At 46.8% G+C, this 19,957-nt stretch overlaps 3 protein-coding genes across 3 annotated transcripts in view; 2 read left to right on the forward strand and 1 right to left on the reverse strand.

The window, feature by feature from the left end:
• The window catches only part of Fz2 (frizzled 2), a 190,893-nt gene that overhangs the window by 108,472 nt on the left and 62,464 nt on the right, over positions 1 to 19,957 (reverse strand). The window lies entirely within an intron of this gene.
• Positions 11,037 to 19,712, forward strand: LOC143424486 (serine-enriched protein). The gene is made up of 9 exons (XM_076896554.1): positions 11,037 to 11,233; positions 15,850 to 15,970; positions 16,082 to 16,247; positions 17,999 to 18,192; positions 18,413 to 18,582; positions 18,693 to 18,875; positions 18,954 to 19,032; positions 19,089 to 19,267; positions 19,342 to 19,712. The coding sequence occupies exons 1-9, from the start codon at positions 11,037 to 11,039 to the stop codon at positions 19,541 to 19,543; spliced, it is 1,491 nt and encodes a 496-aa protein (XP_076752669.1). The 3' UTR covers positions 19,544 to 19,712.
• On the forward strand, positions 16,908 to 17,769 carry LOC143424485 (putative small nuclear ribonucleoprotein E). Its single transcript, XM_076896552.1, has one exon. It carries the CDS (start codon positions 16,992 to 16,994, stop codon positions 17,274 to 17,276), a length of 285 nt encoding a protein of 94 aa, XP_076752667.1. The 5' UTR covers positions 16,908 to 16,991; the 3' UTR covers positions 17,277 to 17,769.

Below are 19,957 nucleotides of genomic sequence, written 5' to 3' on the forward strand. Positions count from 1 at the left end.
TCGAAAAGGGGGCGAGATTAACGTAATAAGAAGTCGCGGGGAAACCGTTCGAGATGCCAGAAATGTTTTATGAAACTGTCCCTGGGCGTCTTGTCGATTTCACGGTGAAATCGCTTCCTCGGCAGTCAGAGGAAGGTGTGCGCGAGAAAGTTAACCGAGGGGATAATTAGCGAACCGATCCAGCCGGCCAGTCAGCCACGCGAATTCGTATTAACGGCCGGTTGGCTAAATACCTGGCATTGTCGAGCGTATTCGGGGAGCTGCGGTGCCTATACATGCACAGCTCGTATTACTATCCGCGGTCGGGAATAGTGGTAGATGTGGGATCCAATCGGGACATTGCCTTGGGGCAACGCGGATCCCCTCGATCGAGGAGGCGTCAGTCGTGAACCGTTTCATTGGTTTCTGCCACACGTGCACGGACAATGCACACGGCCTCGTCGCTACTTTAACGCGGGGCTACGTCTGCACGTTCGAACCCCCAACCCTTTTTAAACAGTTCGTTAACACCTGGCTCAATGGTGAACATCTCATCCGTTAGAGCACAGTATCTTTTAACAATAAACTATGATACTTGACGCAGGTTAATGTTTCAGAAATAGAATAAGCTTCCACGATTCCAACAATGTCTCGTTATCGCTAAACACAACCCCTTTAGCGGTCAGCGCAAAGTGCTACATCGCGGTGCATTTCCACGGATAACGCGTACGACCAAAGATGAAGAGTGTCAGCGTCAAATTCTGCTCTATAACAGGGCGTAAGTACGCACAGGCAGCTTCGATTTCGATGAATATGAATGAGAGAAGCGACGCGGCGAGCGGAGCTCTTGAAATTGCACCACAGAAATTCGGACGCGTACGAGCACCCTCTGGGTACGTGTCATCGCCCACGGCGCGAGGGATGCCCGTGTTGTCGAATACCTCCGCGGATATGCCAAATCGAATGTGATGTTATAATGGATGCGGCATTAGCGGTTTTACCGGCTCGACCGAGATCAGGATTGCCGGGGAAAATGCCCGCTGGTATTCGCTCGCAACTGCCTAAACGCGCGAGGAACGAGCTTCCAACCGCGGAAAACACGCGTTGTTTGACATGCCTTGGATAAACACGGTCGTTCGACGATTGTGATACTTTTTTCTTCACTGCGAACGGTTAGGTTTGCTCGGACGATAGGTTTGATTTACGATCGTTTTGCGGGAATGTTATTCGTCGGCGGAGGGTTCAGGTTTGGACAAAGTCTGATTCACTGGATTAGTAACGAGGAGCAAAGGCCATCTTCGCTCGATGAAGTGTGCGATACTTTGGAAACTTGAATTTGGAAACTTGCGAGGTCGATAGATAACGACTATTTGCTTCAGATTTGTAGATTGTCTCACTTTGACTTATCGGAAGATTTTCCAGCTAAAATGTTTCTCGTTATTAACAACTAAAACTCGATATTGATTGTTTCCAAAGAGAGAACCTAGATACTAGTAATTGCCAGAAGTCAATATCCAATATATTTGCTCTACACCGTATCGAAGGGATATTTTCGAATTGAAAAAGCTGGCACGGTCACAGGAGGTAGTAATCTAGGAAGTATTGATTTCTAATAGTTGCTTGCAAATGGCCCTTTTAAGCGACGAGTAAAATGACTAAAAAAAGGGCAGCAACGACAAGCGTAGCGCAACGGACAACGACAATAATCACACGGTGCACGACGTAGAGGGAGAGGGGCGAAGTACAGGATAAAATCGATAGCAAACGATAAAGTTGCTCTCAATGAGCCAAGGAGGGGACGATCACGAGAAAAATACCAAAGCCCCCTCCCCCCCTAGTTCCGGATATTGAAGTATTAAGAAGAGAATAAACGTTTCCCATTACCTCCGTCGGGGATCTTAATTGTGCCGGTATTCACCGTGGTCGCAGACAGAGGTACGCTTCGAAATCGACAAGAAATAACGATCTTGTAGACACAATGCGTTCGCGAGAACCCCTGAAAAATTCTTCACCCCTCCCCAGGGGTAATTGGTTCGCCGCGGGTGGTGAAGTTGCTCTTCGTTACCCCGTCGAATGGTCGTTACACGTTTCGACGATTCGAGGACCCGTTTTCGGAGGACGATGGCCTGCACCGGTTCCCGATCGTCACCGGCCCGATTTCCCTCTGCCCTTATGACGTTAACCGGCGATCGAACGTTGGCATACAGGGTGTCGCTGAATGGCTGGCATTGCATCCGGCCTGGAGATTAATTTTGGATGCAAAGGCAAGTTTCCGTTCGAAACTTGCGTTACCCGAGAAGATCGAGTTCGAGAGTTTGTCGAGTATGTATTTTTAAAAGAGTATCGTTTGTGTTTTCCTAAATGTTTCACTTAAAATCGAAGAACTTTGTTTTACGTTTCCAACTCATTCCTACACAGAGTATACTCTTCCCATCCACCTACCCACCCCGGGACACCCTGTACAGTACGCGTATGAACGGTACGCGGCAACCGAGGGGCGAAACTCGGACGCGCGTGTGAGCAGTCGCAAATTAAAAGAAAGCAATAAGAGTCACTTTGGCCAGGAGACAGGGTACGCGCGATTGGAGCTTCGAAGCTGTCGAACCGGCGTCGAGAGGGGACGAGCGAACTTGACAAAAATCCAATTGCCGCTGCTGCTGTCCCGACAGCAAATGACTCATTTGTCGCTCGATTCGTCTCGACGCTCTAATCCTGTCGATCGTACGGTCGCGCGGGATAAATAGTTTGGCGCAAAGTGTACGCAACGCAGAAGAATGCTTTCAGAGTTCCTTTAGGTGTCGCGTTGGGATCCGCACTGGCAATTTTAGAATTGATAGCATTACCGACGCCCAAAGTCATTTCGTTGTATGCTTTTTCCATTACTTCCCTACGTTTCTACCAACAAGCAGTAGTTGATAGTACAAACAGAAACACAAAACGCGTGTCGTGGTTATTGGCAAACAATTGCGCTACACGAACAGAGACATTTCCCATCGGACTACCAAGCCACGTTCCAAACCAAGTTCACATTAGCAGAACCAGAATCGTTACTGCACGCGTCTACTGACACCGAAATTAACCGCGATCAGCTTCGCGAACGCGAGCGTCTCCAAACGCGTCGTCTAGGCGTGCCGCGAGTAAGGGGTGACCCTCGCGGCTCCAAAGTTGTTCGTTGCGGCCGTTATTTCATTGCAGCCATCGATATCCTTTTTTCCTCGAGTACGTGTCAGCCGATAGACTGACAACCGACCAGGCGACGCGGAGGAAAAAAACGCGGAGCCACCGGCTCGTCTACGTGCGCGGCGCGGAGTTTCCATTGTCGTGAAACGGTTCGTTCCTCTCGTGTCGTTCGCCCTCCGCGCCATTGACAGTTCGAACAGAGGCGAAGTGTCGACGATGGTCGGGGTGCCGATTCGAATCTCGTACTCGAACGCGGACTCCATTCACGAGAGCATAATGGGCTACGAAGGAGAATGGAGGGACCCCGGCACACTCGCGCGTCCGTATCTCTGTGCACGGGGACCGTGACAGTATAGAGGCGAGGGCTTCCGCGCGCCATGGGATAGGTCCTGCAGAGATACCGTGAAACGCTGTCCGACGAGACCGGTTGCGACGCCTGTTCGCGCGAAAACGGAAACCACCGTTGACGCACGCCCGCGCTCTCCCCATCGCGTTCGAATTTCCCGTTTACGTCTCTGTTAAATCCTTTATTAACTATCGGACTTCGAAGGGTGCCAACTGGCTCTGTCTGCCGGTATGGGAGTTTAGTGCCACTGGAATGAGTTTCGATTTAGGTTGCTGCTCCGAAGGGATGATTCGCGTTATACCTCGTGCGTGCGTAAGCTGCTCTCGAATGGAGATATTTAATGCGAAGAACCGTGGACGATTCGAGTCACTTTCCTTTCCTCTAGATTCGGTTCGATCGCTTCTTGCTGGAATTATTTTACGGTGGAATCGTTTGTAGTTTAATTTTAGTTCCCGCGTTTCCACGAGGATGCTTTCAGAGTTTTTCGAAACCATAGCTTCCATTAACAATTTGGTGCGTAAAATTGTATGCTTCAATTTCATATGAACGACTCTTTTCATCCCCGTGCATCAGAGGGACATTTATCTTGATTTGCAGATGAATAATAACGATATTTCACCAGCAAATCAGTAACACTCCGAAACATTTGAATATTAAAATATTATTCGTATAAGCTGTTCGATCGAACGAAACACGTTACAGCCCAGATTTTCGTTCACTTATCATTATTCTAACGAGCCTTCGACAATCAGCTGTTCTGTCTGCTTTTCAAACTAATAGTTTCGATCTCTCGCATATATCCATAAAATTAACGAGATTTTTCTCCTAGCCGGGCGAACTCATAACGAGAGCCGGTTTATAACGAATTTACACATGATCGCTTTATTTCGCCGACCATCCGATGCAGGCATCCGATCGGCTCGATATAAATTCTCTCTCCCGGATGGTCGTGCATAAATTCCAACGTCGCGTTAAACGTTCGCGTATCGCCGGCTGATTTACGCCGCTGATAAATCCCCGCGTTCGCAGCGACTTGCTCGAATTTTCCCCACGGCTGACGTTTCCGTGACCAAGCGCGACGCGATCATTCGCCCGCTGTTTCGCGGCGTAGAAATTGAGCTAGTTTCTCGCGTTCGTGGCAGGGTAAAAAAAGCTACTATCGCTGGCGGTGACGAGAAAGGGAGGGGGGGGGGGGGGGAAAGGAAACGGCACAAAGTGGACGTCCCTGAAAAGATAATGGAGCGGACGGATACGTGAATGTAAGTGGGAGTCGCAGGAAAGCGTGTCGAGCATTGTTCCGCGTATTAAACATTCCCTGTGTCGCGTCTTTAGAAAAACCCTCCGCCCTGCGTTCGCAAGACGGCTGGGTGTGTACACGACGGAAGGTCCACGATACGGCTTTCCCTATCTCTCTTCCGTGATGCGAGTTTTGTGTTTACATCACGCAAAAACTGCTTGGGGGACGCGGATGCCGCGGCAACGGCACAAGGTGAATAGGATGCACGAGTTCCCGGTTCGACTGCCGTGTAACTGCTTCAAAAAGCTTCGCCGGGCTTCTGGTTTCAATTTTCTGCGGCGAAATAGAGATCGCAATCTTCTGCGAGCAGGCGCTTTATCGGCGTTCGATAGCGAAGCACGCGTTACACGTTGCACCGCGCGAATGAATTACAGTTCGGCGTGACCGTTGTTGAATCCATTTTGTAGGAAGAAAGGGTGCATTTTATCTACCTTGATCGATGGAATTGAAATACTATTGGGAAAAGAGAATCTTGAATGCAGAAATGAACGAATGACACAAAAAAAAGAGTTGCTAATAAATAGTTGAAAGAAAGTTTTTTTAGAACGCATGTTGCACGCGTTCGGAGTGTAAAGAGCGCGAGCATACGTGGATATGGCTAAGTGGCGCTTGCGAGTGTACGTGGTTGTTTGTGTGTAGGGCCGAGTCTTCTTGAGGGTGAACAGTGGTGAAAAAGAGTTTAGAGTCCAGAAAGAGAATTTTGAGAGAGCATTAGCGAGCAGCGTGTGTTCAGAAAGAGCAAATTTTAGCGAAGAGGGACATCGTGTTTTTACTTCCTTGTTTGTCAACGTGTATACTCAGATCCTAATTCCACATTATTTCCGAAAGATGTTCCACTGGCTTCAAAGAATGTTCAATTCCACGGCCGTGCTCGGTACACCTTAGTTTCATCTGGCGTCTTCAACTTTCTCTAATTAAACACGATTTGCACGTCCCGAAGAAACCCCGTTTCACAATCTGACCGTCTACGAAACGGTTTTCTATGGCGACACGAAACGATCCGGCATTCGGCAGGCCGATTATTAAGACGGTCTCTGGTCAGCGACAATGGCGTTGCTAATAATTACTGTGTACAATTGATATTGAGTCGCGCGCGAATGCCAACCGGTGCATTTTCCATAGACGCGCGGAATCTTTTCAGGGCAAAGCCGCGACGAGGCGACACAAAAGGGACGGAATGAAAGTAGTTTACAGAAATGCTTCCTTCGTCAGGGTCAATTTACGCGAAACACCGGCGAGGGGGCGGATTTACCACGTCTCCCTTTTCTACCCCGGACACCCTTTATTCACGCTCCGCGAAATGAAGTCCGCCCGAAGAAAACTCTTTCGCCTGTGACACCGTTGCGCGAATAAGAACATCTGATCCAGTCAGCCTGGTTAATTAAGTGCCCATTTTTTCCCTGGCTCGCGATAATTAATACCTCCCCCCTTTACAATTCCGGCTGTGAGCGTTAAAAAAATGGAACGAGGAAGAATGCGATCTTTTTAACGGGAGCATCGACATGTCGAAAGTAATAGAACGTTCGATCGCTTCTGTTGTACAGCTGCTTTCTATAGGGACGATTCTTTAAGGCTCGTACTTTTTCTTTGGCCTTTTGTACATTGTTGAAGACAACTCATATTTTTTCGAAACCGGACAGTTTACCGAGTTGTCTTCTTCTTTCGTATACAAAAGCGCGGAACTTTCCTCCGTCGAACTGGCTCAATATTCTGCGATTCCTCCGGCTGAGGATGGTGCACGGTCGCGTCTGTTTTTGACACCATCGAGCCCGGTCGTTTCATCGCGAGAACTTTTCCACGCTGGAAATACGATTTCACGCGTCGCGTCGAATTATACCGTGAAACGCGAATGCACGCTGGGTGGCATCGACGTCGCTGTCGATCATACTACATACGCCGTCGACCAGCAACGATCGATTTTTTGGCCACCTCTTTTTCTCCCTCCCCTTATCCCGTTTTTTTCCGGCCTGCAACGATGACAATTTGTAAGATCGCCGATTCGCCACATTTTCGACGAGCGGCCGAAAACTCGTCGGGGCAATTTCGCGGCTAACGACAAGGGAGAGAAAGAAGCCGTGGGAGGGAGAGAAAAGAGACACCGGGTGAAAGGGGTGGGTGGGGTGGATATTTGCAGTGGTCGGCTGCGAAATTTCAATTACGCGTGTACCGGATCGCTGATTCGATTATCGAGGACGGCTTGATTACCGATTCAATTGTTGCAACGAGTGCACCGAGGAATTTTGTTCCTGTTTGCACTAAAGCGCAGCAGACGCATCTATTATGCAGCACGATCCTCGGCCCTGGTTGCGCCATCGCGCACTCTCTGACACCTTTCTCCGTGTTGTGGAGCCGACGCGTCACATATCGCGTCCTATCACACGCGGACATCCCGTGTAATTTCCTCCACCCCGGCCACTGTTTCCCGTCTCTTTTTTCGTCGCCCCTTCACCACCCCCGTCAGCCTCGTGGCAGCTAACTTTTATTCTCTCTCGTACCCGATGCGCTGTATTTCCGAGGGCGTTAAACGACATAATGCGGCAATTTTGTTAGGCGCTAACAGCAAATTCGCGGAGGTGCGAATAGCGGTGGCTCTTATCGTAAAGGGCCATTAAGTGATCTTTCCCCGATTATTACCGCCAGCCCAGGGATGTACTCCATTTTCATGCGGCGGCTGGGAGAAAAACTGCCGCGGATATTACCATCGGAAATTCCCGTCTCATCCGCCAACCGTAGAACACTTCACTCTTAATGTGTGCCATATTATATAAAATTATGTACGATTTCGCGTGGCGGCCATCGTTTCCAAACAGCACGCTGGTATAAACTTTCATCGAGATTTCAAGCGTGGAAACGCTTTGCGAGAGCTTTTTACCAGCGTTTTAATTGCAATTGGGACGATTCAAGCGAGACGAGATAATATTTGCTCGCGTTTGACAGCACGAAACCATGTATGCAATTAAGATTTAAATAGCTGTTTTCATATTTCCTCCTCGCATTTCCGAGCTTCTTCTTTTACCGATCCCAATAATGGTTGAATGAAGTACAATTAAAAATGATCGATGGTTTCAACGATTTCCGGATCGATTTTAACGCCCTCCAGCGTATTTATCACACGATCGATGCTCCTTGGACCATCGATCGATACACGTCATCGCATCATCACAGGATTCCCTCTACCTTACCGTCGATCGATTAAATCGAGACACGAAAAATCGAGCGGAAATCTTACCGAGGAATAACTACGTCTGCAAGGGACAGGTGTGATATGTATCTGCGATTTATCATTTCCACCGCGTAATATCACGGTACTGTGGAGGATGGAAAGGCAAGTGAAATGAGGAGCAAGGAAAGATAAAACGTATCCTGTTGGAATGACAGCGGAAACCAACGTCACAAATTGCTACGACCAAGCCAGATTCCAACGTAATTATACTTCAGGGTTGAAAAGTGGCCACTTCTATTAATTACTTCGCTAGCCAATTTATTTCCTAGCAGAGTTTACTTACGAGTGGGTGCTTAAAATTATTTTGCGATGAAATTCGTATTTTCGATCCTCGGTGCATCGAGAGTGCATCAAACGCTGCACGCGAGCGATCGGCAACGGAAGCTGAAGTTGAAGCGTCTGAATCACGATCCGGCGTATGGTACACTCGGGTAGAATCGGAGCCGGGTCGAGAAAGGACCGTCTGGATCCCTAGAGCGACGCGGATAAAAGGACGATCTCATTTTGCCGGTAAAACTAGGAGGCACCGCGCTGCGGCAATATCGCGCGACCGGGCAAAAACCACTCGTGGAAACCGTCATCTCTGGGAGCAAGGAGGAAAAACGAAAAAGAGTGAAGAGTCGGAGGGAAAGCGCGGAGCAAGCGGATCTTGCGTTTCGCCGCGATTTAAAGGAGGATAAAGGGGCGGGCGGGGGACGTGGCATAAACTGAGGAAGGGTCGTTGTTGATAGTTGGAGGAAAAAGCGGCGCATCGAGTCGATCGTGGGATAGGTACGACGAGCTATTCGTTGCTAGCTGGAATGGAGCCGCGACGCGCGTGTATCCTTTTTGATCGCGCGATCGGTGCTCCAGAGAGGATCTGGCAACAACGGCCGGGAGGAGGAGTGATCTTGCAAGGAGCATTGGCCAGGCGAGAGAACGAGAGGAAGGGAGGGAAACGGCGTTGGTGGAAAAGAGGTAAGGTCCCGGGGCCTCACCTGGCCGAGCGGCGGATAGAATGAGAGGGGAAGGGCCCGAAGAAGGCGGCGGGACCGTGGCAGGCCTGGTCCAGCGCTCGTAAAACTCGTCTCGCGCCGCGAGGAGAAATACCTCGCGTCGAAACCTCGAAACTTCCGGTCGAAACGTAGCCAGTGCCTCTTTTTCCTCCACTTTCGCCGCGTTTTTCGAGGCGCGATACTCGCGGGAATTACTCTCGCGTTCTCGTAATTACGCCGGAGAAACGAGGGGAACCGAAGGGATAGAACTTTTCGAGGAAACAATGTTTCGCCCTGTGGGAGTGTGAGATGCCGTGGGTCGGCTGAAAATGCAGTGTTTCGCGTGCGAACATAATACTCGTCCACGTGTGCCACGGGAACGACGCTCCTGCCCGCCGCGGCAAGCTTAGACTCATCTACCGAACGCTTCGCGGCTCGTTCGCTCGCCTCGATCAACGGCTAGCTGAGAGAGAAAGACAGAGATTCCGCGTTCTTCAGGTGAGCTTTTATTTCGATTCGACGATGCACACCCTGGACCACGTATCTCGTATCGAAAGCGGTGAGTTTGCATTTTGAACGGACGTTGGTGCGGTGATTTCGTTAACAGCTTACCGCCTCGTTACCGTTTCCGTGTGATTTACGCGGACAGACGCGTGTTTATTTATATACGGAACGATATTGAACGGGACGGGCGCTGATCGGGCAGGTAAATTCAAAGTAAACACCGTCAGAAGCCGCAGTCGTGGTTTGTGAGTGATTCGGTGCCGCGTGTGTAATCATTTTTCGTCGCAAACCGGATAATTAATAAATGTAACTACGCCATTTCAATATTCTCGTTACGTTTCATAAGCAGCATTTACGTATCGTATCGTAAAGTTGTATCATAAAAATCGAGCTGGTGATGAGTAATTTATGCAGTGAAACGAACGGATCGGCGAGCAACTGCGTGCGATCGCGTCGGTTTCCCGGGTCGCAACGCTTGGACGTTAATAAATTTTTTATCACGGAAGCCTGAATCCGGAGTAAACGAAACCTCCGTCGGATAGCTTTTTAATCGAATCGCACAGCCGACGCTGGAATGCGGGAGGAGAACGCGACGCGGCGAGGGCAAATGTCCGGGAGTCGCGCGTGTCCTCTCCCCCTTGACGCGATCGACGCGCGTCACGCGCTCGAAAACTACAAAACCCGAACTAATTAAAAGGGAATCAGCCAGCCGTCGTGACACAAAATTCTCCGCGTCGATCGACCGGCCGTGGTTGAACGACACTGGAACAGAGAGAATCGCCGGGGGTGAGAAAGAGACGGAACGAGGGTGACGCCGCGTCGCGACGCGGTGCAAATCAAATATTAATCACGCAATTAGCGCCGATTGTACGCTAATCGGTTTTGCTTTTTTTGCCTTTTTTCTTTTCTTTCCTTCGCTCTCGCCACGGTTTGTCGCGGTGTGCTCGTCGACCGGATGCAACCGGAAAGTGTTCGAGACGATGACAACACGCGGCCTACCCGCCATTCACGATCCTCACCCTGTCATCAGTCACCGGGTTTATCCCTGTTCGCGGCCCCATTAATTTCGGATTATCGCAAATTGCTCGGATCCTCGCGAGCGCCAACTCTCGCGTGATCGGTTCGCAACGCAGGCGAAAGATGTGTACAGGGTGCACCGATGGCTGTTGCCGTCTTAATTGGCACTGCTCGTAGGAAGAAGGGTTAACAAGCAAAAGTTTTATGCCGCTTGAGGGAAATTACTTCGACTTTTTAACAAGTTTTTCATTAATTACAACAAGTCCAGGACTGAAAGTTAGACGAAGTTTAGACACTCGTATGAAAATTTTAACAAAGTTTCTACGATATTGAGAATCTTATCTTGGAATCTCATGAAAGATACGGATCCACTTCGGAAAGTATAATACCTTTGAATCAGCTTGTATCTCTAGAGTATAATAGACGCACGAAACAACCACTGAACGAGAATCATGGCTTGTTAATTAACTTCTGGCCTCGTTTCCGACACAGTTGCTGATTTTCGATTCAAACACCATGGGAACCAGAGCGGTGGCTGTGGGAGCGGCACCAGGAGCAGCGGGGGTGTCTGGTGAGGCTGGTTTAGCCGGTGTACCCAGACTTCTGGAGGACCTGGCTCGACTTTCCGAGGACAAAGATACAGCTGACATCGTCTTTCTGCTGGGAAGGGACGAGACGCCGGTGTACGCTCACAGAATTATCCTCCAAGCGAGGTCAGTACTCGAATTGTTTCATCCTCCATTCGTCGAGGCGTATCGAGGCCCGTTGAATTAATTTAGCTCGCATGCGCCTCGACATCTCCGCCGCTGTTCAGAAGGGAAACATTTCGACCCGTGGGAATTCACAATGAGACAATTTGTATTATTTTCTTCCCCACCCTCTGATATCTTTCAACACCTCCAGGGAGTATCGAACGAGTTCGTCGCGTTCCCGTGAACGGAGTAAGCGGGGCCGGAAATTTTATTAAGCAACGCGCGCGACGCGCATCCTGGGACCGTGAATTAATTGTTAATCGTAATTTTTATTAAAACAGCTACGCGACTCGTCGATCGATCGGTAGCAAGCGAGGCTGGATTTCCTTGGAGACGTGAAACGATCCGAAAACAGACGCGAGTAATCACACGGGAGACGAACAGGGAAGATGCACATACTCGTGCATATGCACCTACGATAGAGAGCCAGATAAATATGCGTTCGCACGTTTCCACGGTGCGTGGCAAAAAAGTCAAGCTAGAGGCGTACGACGAGGGAGAATGGTTCTCGTCGTCTTCCAGAAAATGGTGAATTATCGTCAAGACGCGGTTTACTACTTAACTTTGTCGGCCGTATCGCATTCTTTCCAATGTAAATGTCGGGGACACGTTCGTAGCATAACGAAACACGTACAGGTACGAAAATATTTTCGGCTCGTGAAACTCTGGCGAAACACTTCTGTTCCCCGCAAGACTGGTAGAACTTATGTACTTCGCGATAACTGCGTTACGAACTTTTCTCTCGCCGCGGAACTGAAATGGAACGGATAAAAGAGAGAAGAATGGCCGGAGTTAACTTCCCGGCCGGAATTGCAAACGAACCCAACCGGGAGGGAAATGATAACTTCGTTAAATTCTCGAAGTCACCGTAGGAACCTATACATAATTCACCTGTTCCTGCTGCATGTTTTACGGCGTCCTCCTTCCTTTTTCTCGTTCCCTCTGTTTCCGGAAGAGGGAAGAATGAGTATTCGGCTGGAACGGTGCTTTGGTCGCAAAACAACACTCGATCCGGCGAGATTTTGTGAAAATTCTTGGTTGAACGAGTTTTCCGGGAGGAAATTCGCCAAGTCATCGAAGTTTCTTCGGAACGAACAGAGGAAGGGTGGCGGAGTTCGCGGTGGCGATAAATTTTAATTAAGGGGCGCCGATTGTTACGGCGAAATGAATCGATCGAACGTTCTAATTAGTTGGACAATGAAAGGAAAGTGGTTCCTCTCTTGGGAACGATTCACCCGTGGAAGAACACGCGTCTCGAGGCCTTATTTTCGGTCGACGGATTTCTAATTGTTGTAAGAAGGGCTCGGTTTAACATTAGACACAGGGACACCCGGTTCGAGGCGAACGACATTCCAGCGGATAGGCTCGATGCTAATTGTAAAGTCAATTACGATATTTCCCGCGAACCCTTTTGATACCGGGGCGTGGAAGGGAACGTCGGTCCTTTTGTCATCGGCCCTCTTTCCTCCTGTCCTCGTCGCGCCTCGTACCGCCGACATCGGCCTCGGAAAATTAAGTTACGCATGCTCGTGACAGGCGTCCGTAGGAGAAACGAATGGACAATGCGCGACCGCACTCAAAACTCTACGCGGTCCTCTCCAGTCCGGTGAAAATCCTGACAAAGAGTCCTGACCCCCATCCCATTACCGCCGCCCTGCCACCCTCTCTTGTACTCCTTGTCATATCGAAATGCGACGCAGATGAGAACGATGCTTGACAACGGGAGAAAAGAAATTGAAAAACAAGCTCGAGTTTCGGTGGCGAATCGATGACACTCTCGCGTAATCCCATCGTTTCCATTGAATTACGTTGGACTGATTGCCATTAATATGTCAAGTGCCGTGTTTTCTCTTATCGCTGCTGCGGAATTTGATTGATCAAATTTACGTGAATCCATGTAGGTATAAATCCTCGCAGAGCAATTTGCTAGGAACTGTATTCTATATTGGATTTAATTATGCTTACTTTGGCACAATTTTCCTTTCGATTATAATGGTTAAACAATTTCAGATGCCATCGGTATACCATCGAAAGTGAAATATTACTCGTCAACCAGCGCGTGCTTTATCGGAGCAAGTAAGATCGCTCTGGGAAGGGCTAGACTTGATCAGAAAATTCCAGTGGAAAATTTAGTCGAGAGACGTGCAATTAACGAGGCCTAAATTTCAGCTCGATTCCGTTCGCAATTTTCCCTCGGCCGGGCCTCGGAATTTCGAAGAATGCCCATCAGCGAGCAGATGGATTTTCAATTGAAAAAGGAGCGTTCGTTATCGGCACACTTTCGCCAGTAATTATGCATTCGACGACAATGCTATACATTTGAATCTGCACGAGCCAAGGCACGAACCGATAATGGACCAGAGGCAGTGGAGAGGCAGGCGTTTCACCAGGCAGCCACGGGAAACGAGGAGGTGTGGCGCGAATTTGACTCTCGTGCACCGGAAACGGAGGCGGTTTTTGCGCGGAGATCGACGGAGCCGCTATATAATCGCACGCATGGTCGTTAGTAGCGGAGCCCGCGGCGACATTCAACCCTTGCCGCCGTGGAAACCAAGCAGCCACGACCCTCGTTTCCCGCCACCACCGCTACCCCCTAACATCCTCTTTCCGCGTCGAGCTCGTGAAACTACGCCACCACCCCCTGTGACACCTCGTCGTCACACTAGACGAGCGCGCCCGCGCACCTGCGTTCTCGCGTGGTGCCCTATTCTTTTCTCGGCGTCACTCGCTGATATTTGGTTTTCTTTGATTCCACTGCGGCGTTCGCCTGTGATTAGGGAAAAGCTTCTCTCCGGGAACGACTTCGTTCTCGTTTTTCACCCCTTTTCCCTATCCCCTACTTCTCTCCTCCCACGCTTTCTTCCCTCCTTTTGCCTCGTTCCGCGTACCATCACCAAACACCACTACCCTCTACGCTACCTTTATTCCACCTCCTAAATATTTCTTCATTTCTTTGCCATTTCTGTATCACGGTTTTGTGCCTCGATATCGCGCTCTGCCTCTATTTAGAATTGCCGGACACGTTCTTACGTCGGGTAGTGTAAAGATCTTCGAGTAGAAAGCACTGCGAACGTGTTCGACATTCGAATACTCCCTCTCGGGCACGGATCTCACGAAAGTAGATTCGATACCGTTTAGCGGAAAATTATATCGCGCGTGCAACATGGTGCAACGTCGGTCGGAACGTACGCGAGAAAATCGTGCGCAGCCGAGAATCCTCGATACTCGAATATTTCCCTCTAATTTGCGGAAATAAATGGGCGGACTATCGCTTTGATATTATGCGCGAGCCCGCATCGTTTCCGAACTGCAGGCGAAATCGCGGAGGTGAGGTTTTTTTCGGTCCGTTAAAAGTCGATCCGCGTGGCAGGGACTACATGCATCGCGCGTACACACCTCTGGCTTCCTGGTGTTTTTAATTTTTTTGAGCACTAGTTTTCCTCTGTCGACTCACGGCAACCATGTTTCGCGACTCTGCCCCCTGCGATTTTCCAACTTTCGCGCTCTCCTGTCGACGAAGCCGAGCGTTTGTTAACGCGTCGGTTATAATATCAAAGCAACGGGCGTGCATGCCTTTTCCATTTGCGCCGACCCTTTGACGGATTTTCTTTTGATTCGATACGGACGCCGGTGGTGCACGCTTTACCCCGTTGCAAAGCTCTCGCACCGCGACCTCTTCGTTTCTAGCACACGAAATCTTTTTACGTGCCACGCGAGCTTAGTGGTATTAGAAGCTGCGGTCGTTTCACCATCAGTGTCTTCAGTGGATCCAAAGGGCTCGTTTAAGGATTTGTTTGCCTTTTGCGACTTAAGCTACGCTCCTCTCTCGACTGTGTACACACTTTGAGCCCGTGTTCGCTTAATGACTATTTGAGATCGCAAAATGCAAAGTCAGTTGGAATAATAGAAGAATCGATAACAAGAAGACGTAATATATTGTTATGGAAGGAAACGTCTGGTCGAATGTACGAAGAAAGATATATAAAATTCGCCAAAGATATGTAAAAAGAAATGCGATACCGTTCGTTTCTACACTCGTCGATATTAAAAGCCTTCCTTTTATACATCTAGTCGCACTGTGCGCGGTACAGAAGATGACGTACGATAGAAAAGTCGCGATCGAATGTTCTTCCAATGGGTCATGAGGGATTCCCGCTTTCAGCTCGAAGTGTCAGAAGAGATTTGTTCATTCGAGATACTCTCTCTCATACGCGGAGTGTTCGCCGTAGGGAAAAAATGGGGTGAGAAGTGACTTTTCGAAGGTTGCCATTAATTTCTAGAGGTACGAAAACTAAAGCCCGGCTGCGTACGTTGCGAATACTCTCGTGGCAGCGGAGCTTCCTGACGAAGTCAATTAAGCCCTTTTGTAACAAGAAACACTGCCAGTAGTAGAAGTGCGCGGTGGCGAAAGGCGAAGTGGTGGGTGTTCATTAGAAGAGCCACGCACCCACGGTACATTTATATACGCTCCTACGGTTCGAGGCAGTGATCTTCCTCCGTTGTCTATCCTACCCTCTAACGCCTGTGCTTCGTGGCAATTATCGTTCGGAATCGATACGCAGCTTCAATTTTCGCAGGTGCAAAAACTTTACAGCGGCGAAGAGGATCGGGACACCCGGAAATCCGACGCCGGTGCGAATGCCACATGCTCATCCCGAGACGTTTCGACAATTCATTCACTATATTTATACAGGCAAGGTAAATAGCATCTGGTTTACGAGGATGCTCGGTATATGAACGAGACCATCGACGAAAGTTTCGCGTTGACCTAAAGGCACGGCGAACTTTCACCCTATAACTTTTCCATAGATCATGCTACAAGACAGCGGCATCTTCGAAATGCTGGGACTTGCTCAAGAACTCGGAGTCGAGGAACTTTGGAGAAGTTGCGAGGAACACGTCTCCGCCACTCTCAGCCCCGGAAATGCGTGTGCCCTTTTGACTGCGGCCCTCGATGCCCAAGAGCGAGTTCTCGGTAAGTTATTCATGACATACTATTAAAAGTTTGAGAATCCGACCGTCTTCAGTCTCGAGTTTGGTAAGTTACTCTTTAGAAATAAGGAGGGATGCGACAATTGACGATTAAATTGATCGATATACATGCATTTCTTTAAAATAAAGAATATATAGCTGGAAAATAAAAACAATAACTACTTGTATGTCCTATTTGTAAATGTACATATTTTTTATCATTTTCTGTGTACCTAATATTTTGTGTAAAGAATAACGTATGTAAATGATTTAAATTATAGTACTATTTTAAGTACCAGGTAAGCAAGTTGATCAAACTTTACATTTTTTATCTAAGCACACATATATACCATGCAATTTACAAGCCCTTTACATGATTAGTTATCAACAGTGTTTCCCGTCATTTAATCAACACGTTTGCCGTTGTGGCAGCACTACATAGGGAAATTTACGAAATCAGTAACACCAATAGTCAATATTTTATCCCTAGCTAAACTTGGCAAAACATATTAAAAATATTATAAATACGAATTTTTAATGCATTTTAAATCTCTGTTTTCTCCTGATCATGGATCGTGATTACTTTAGAAATAAGACAAATTTCAATATATTTCTTTAAAAGATAGGCTAGGGAAAATTACGAGAGACAGTTGGTATAATCAGGACGCCACATTACCTAGCGTTTGGCTTTTATCAAGCACGCGTCTACTAAACGTTGCTTACTATTTTTTGAAAAATCATCACAAAAATGTCGTACAAAGGGCCGCAAAAAGTTCAAAAGGTGATGGTACAACCCATCAACCTTATATTTCGATACCTGCAGAACCGCTCGCGTGTGCAAGTCTGGTTATTTGAAAACATAAACCTACGGATCGAGGGGCACATCGTTGGATTTGACGAATACATGAACTTAGTACTGGACGATGCAGAGGAATACCATTTAAAGACGAAGAACAGGAAACCACTTGGACGAATCATGTTAAAAGGCGATAATATAACACTGATACAAAACACAAATCCAGGAGGCAATTAAAAAGTTGGATCATAACCTCGAAAGATAACCTTTAGGATAAATAAAAACGCATTGTTTTATTCCTTGTGCGATCAAGTGGCTTGAGACATCAAATTATGTCTCGAGAAGTGATATAAAAAACATGTGAAAGACAATGTTAATACCACCTAAATTGTACACATGATATGTGTTCAAATTCAGTATAATTAAGGCCAATCGTCAGTAATTGTATAGATATAAGTTGTGACTGAAAGTAACGTCAAATAATGTTTTCTATGTGAAAACATTTATTACTATAAACCTGTTATAGAACATCAATCCAAGTAATTTGGAGCATTTGACTCTTTTGAGATTTGTATTTCATTCATGACATGGAAATTTATGAAAATCATACCTAATTCTTTACTATAGTATACTATTGTCAAAAATTGGAAGTGTAAATATTATCTAATTGAACAATTGCTGTAATGGATACATGAACTAGATAAACTTTTAATAAATATTTTTGAATCAAGATTTATATTTTGTTTACATTACATCATTGTATAAGTAATGTAATTTTTTAGACAGTGTACATATACTAGAATACTATGTTACTTATACAATGATCTAATAATTATAGTTTGTTGTTAAAAATTTTAAATAATTGCCAAGTAAATCATAAGAGCTAAGTATCATAATTCATTTGAGTCTATTTTAATGTATGGTCTATGTATCAGGAATGAAATATTTTTTTCTCATAGGTGGTAAAGGAGCTTGTTCGTCTTTCATCGAAAGATGTTTCGCTTTCATTGGAGAAAATGCTGTGGATACAGTAAAGACAACAGCGTTTTGTAATCTACCAAAGGACGCACTGGTGAAGCTTATATCTTCAGACTATCTAGGGCTAGAGGAAGAGGATGTTTGGAGAGCAGTACTAAACTGGGCTAAATATCAGGTTCTTTTTTTCTTGAAAATTCTATTCCGTTTCCGAGTACTTTGAATCCCTTGAAAATTCCAAGAAGGCTTAACCGCTCACTGATCATGCGTATGTCGTGCAAGGTCGCAGACCTTATGTCGCATACGATTATTACCGGGTCCTTGGGTCCTTAGGTTCTTGGATCGGAATTTAGAATTACGAGTTAAGGAACGCTTAACCGTACGGACCACGCTCCTAGGCAGGGGTGACGCAGCCTACTCAACACTGGACAGAGGAGGAACGTGTGAGGGTTTGCCAACATTTGTCAGGAGTGATAAATCATGTACGGCTGCTGCTAATCGACAGCCAGGTGTTCGCGGAGGAAGTAGAACCGACGGGAGCAGTGCCTATAGAGCTTTCCTTGGAGAGGTACGAATTTTTCAATCCCGATCGATCAAGTGGCTCAAAACCCATAAGGTATGGTTTGCCGGGAAATTCTGTTATTCTCGAAGGCTTTCGATTTTTACGTTTTGTTTTAGGTATAGGTACGCAGCGCTACCTAATAAGTACGCCGAGATTTGTGCAGACAAGCGGCTACAGCCAAGAGTGAGTCCGTTCCTCTTTCCTGGGTCACAAATTCTTTCGCGGGATAAGATGGGTTTTCAACGTCTTCTCAATCAATGGTACGGGTCACCAAAGCAAAGTTGGCGTCTGGTATACCGGTATGTTTAATCACGATAAAATCGAACGCAAGCATATTGTGATTTTTTCTTAATATCCTGACTGTTAATATGTTTTAGAGCCTCTAGTCATGGTTACTCAGCAACATCGTTTCATCGGCATTGTGATGGGGTTTGTCCAACATACGTAATTGCATTGGTAAGTAATTTGAATGTGTGAAATTAACGCAGCTGCTTATTTGTCTAATCTTTCAGGGAACTCGAGGAGAAATTTGTGGAGGTTTTAGCGACGCTCCATGGGGTAAAACGAATGCTAAAGGACACTACATTTTCTCAGAGAAAGCCTTCTTATTTACCCTGACAAACAACCAAGACGTACCTCCAACGAAATATGATATCGTGAAGAAACCTTTTGCTATTTGCTATCACCCAGAGTAAATATCGTTCTACCAACTATTATACAAAACGTAGAAACAGGGACACAACTGATTTTTTATCATTGTTACAGCATTGGACCTATCTTTGGAGCAGGTGCTGATTTACTTATTTCTAGTAATTGTAATGTGAATATGGACAGTTACAGCAATCTCCCTCATAGTTACGATGGAGAACGTGCCTCTAATACTGTGCTAATGGGAGACTATCATTTCTCTGTAGTAGATTATGAAGTGTTTACCCCCAGTCACACAGCTCCAAAATCTACTCATTAACAATGTATAAGTATCGTTCATTTCACTAGCTTGTACATATACGATTGCATACTTTCCTCAAGTGTAATAATAATTTTCATATAATATCGCGTACATAATATAAAATGAAAGTCTATCACGTAATTTTTTATGTTATTCAAAATAAAGAATGAATCAGAACGTCTTATCACATTTACTTTAAACTGTTCCTATCGTACCGCTTTAACATTAAACGAGTAGCAAATTGAAATCGACCGATATTGGCTTGCAATTAAAGGCTTTGGCTCTCGACAAAATTAAAGTATGCCAAACGATACTTCGTGGCCTGCATAATGAGCATTTGATATGCTACTGCACGCGGGTTGATTCCGAAGGAACTCGTTAAACCGCTTGTTAAATAGCCATGTGAACAAATGACTTCGAAATCTAATCTGT

Source organism: Xylocopa sonorina, chromosome 6, assembly GCF_050948175.1.
Source record: "Xylocopa sonorina isolate GNS202 chromosome 6, iyXylSono1_principal, whole genome shotgun sequence".
NCBI lineage: Eukaryota > Metazoa > Arthropoda > Insecta > Hymenoptera > Apidae > Xylocopa > Xylocopa sonorina.

Excerpts from the sequence above, each read along its gene's own strand:
- LOC143424485 (XM_076896552.1), top strand. The coding sequence starts at position 16,992 with ATGTCGTACAAAGGGCCGCAAAAAGTTCAAAAGGTGATGGTACAACCC.
- LOC143424486 (XM_076896554.1), top strand. The coding sequence starts at position 11,037 with ATGGGAACCAGAGCGGTGGCTGTGGGAGCGGCACCAGGAGCAGCGGGG. Across the intron at positions 18,583-18,692 it reads ATAGAGCTTTCCTTGGAGAG|GTATAGGTACGCAGCGCTAC; the intron begins GTACGAATTTTT and ends GTTTTGTTTTAG. Across the intron at positions 18,876-18,953 it reads AGTTGGCGTCTGGTATACCG|AGCCTCTAGTCATGGTTACT; the intron begins GTATGTTTAATC and ends AATATGTTTTAG.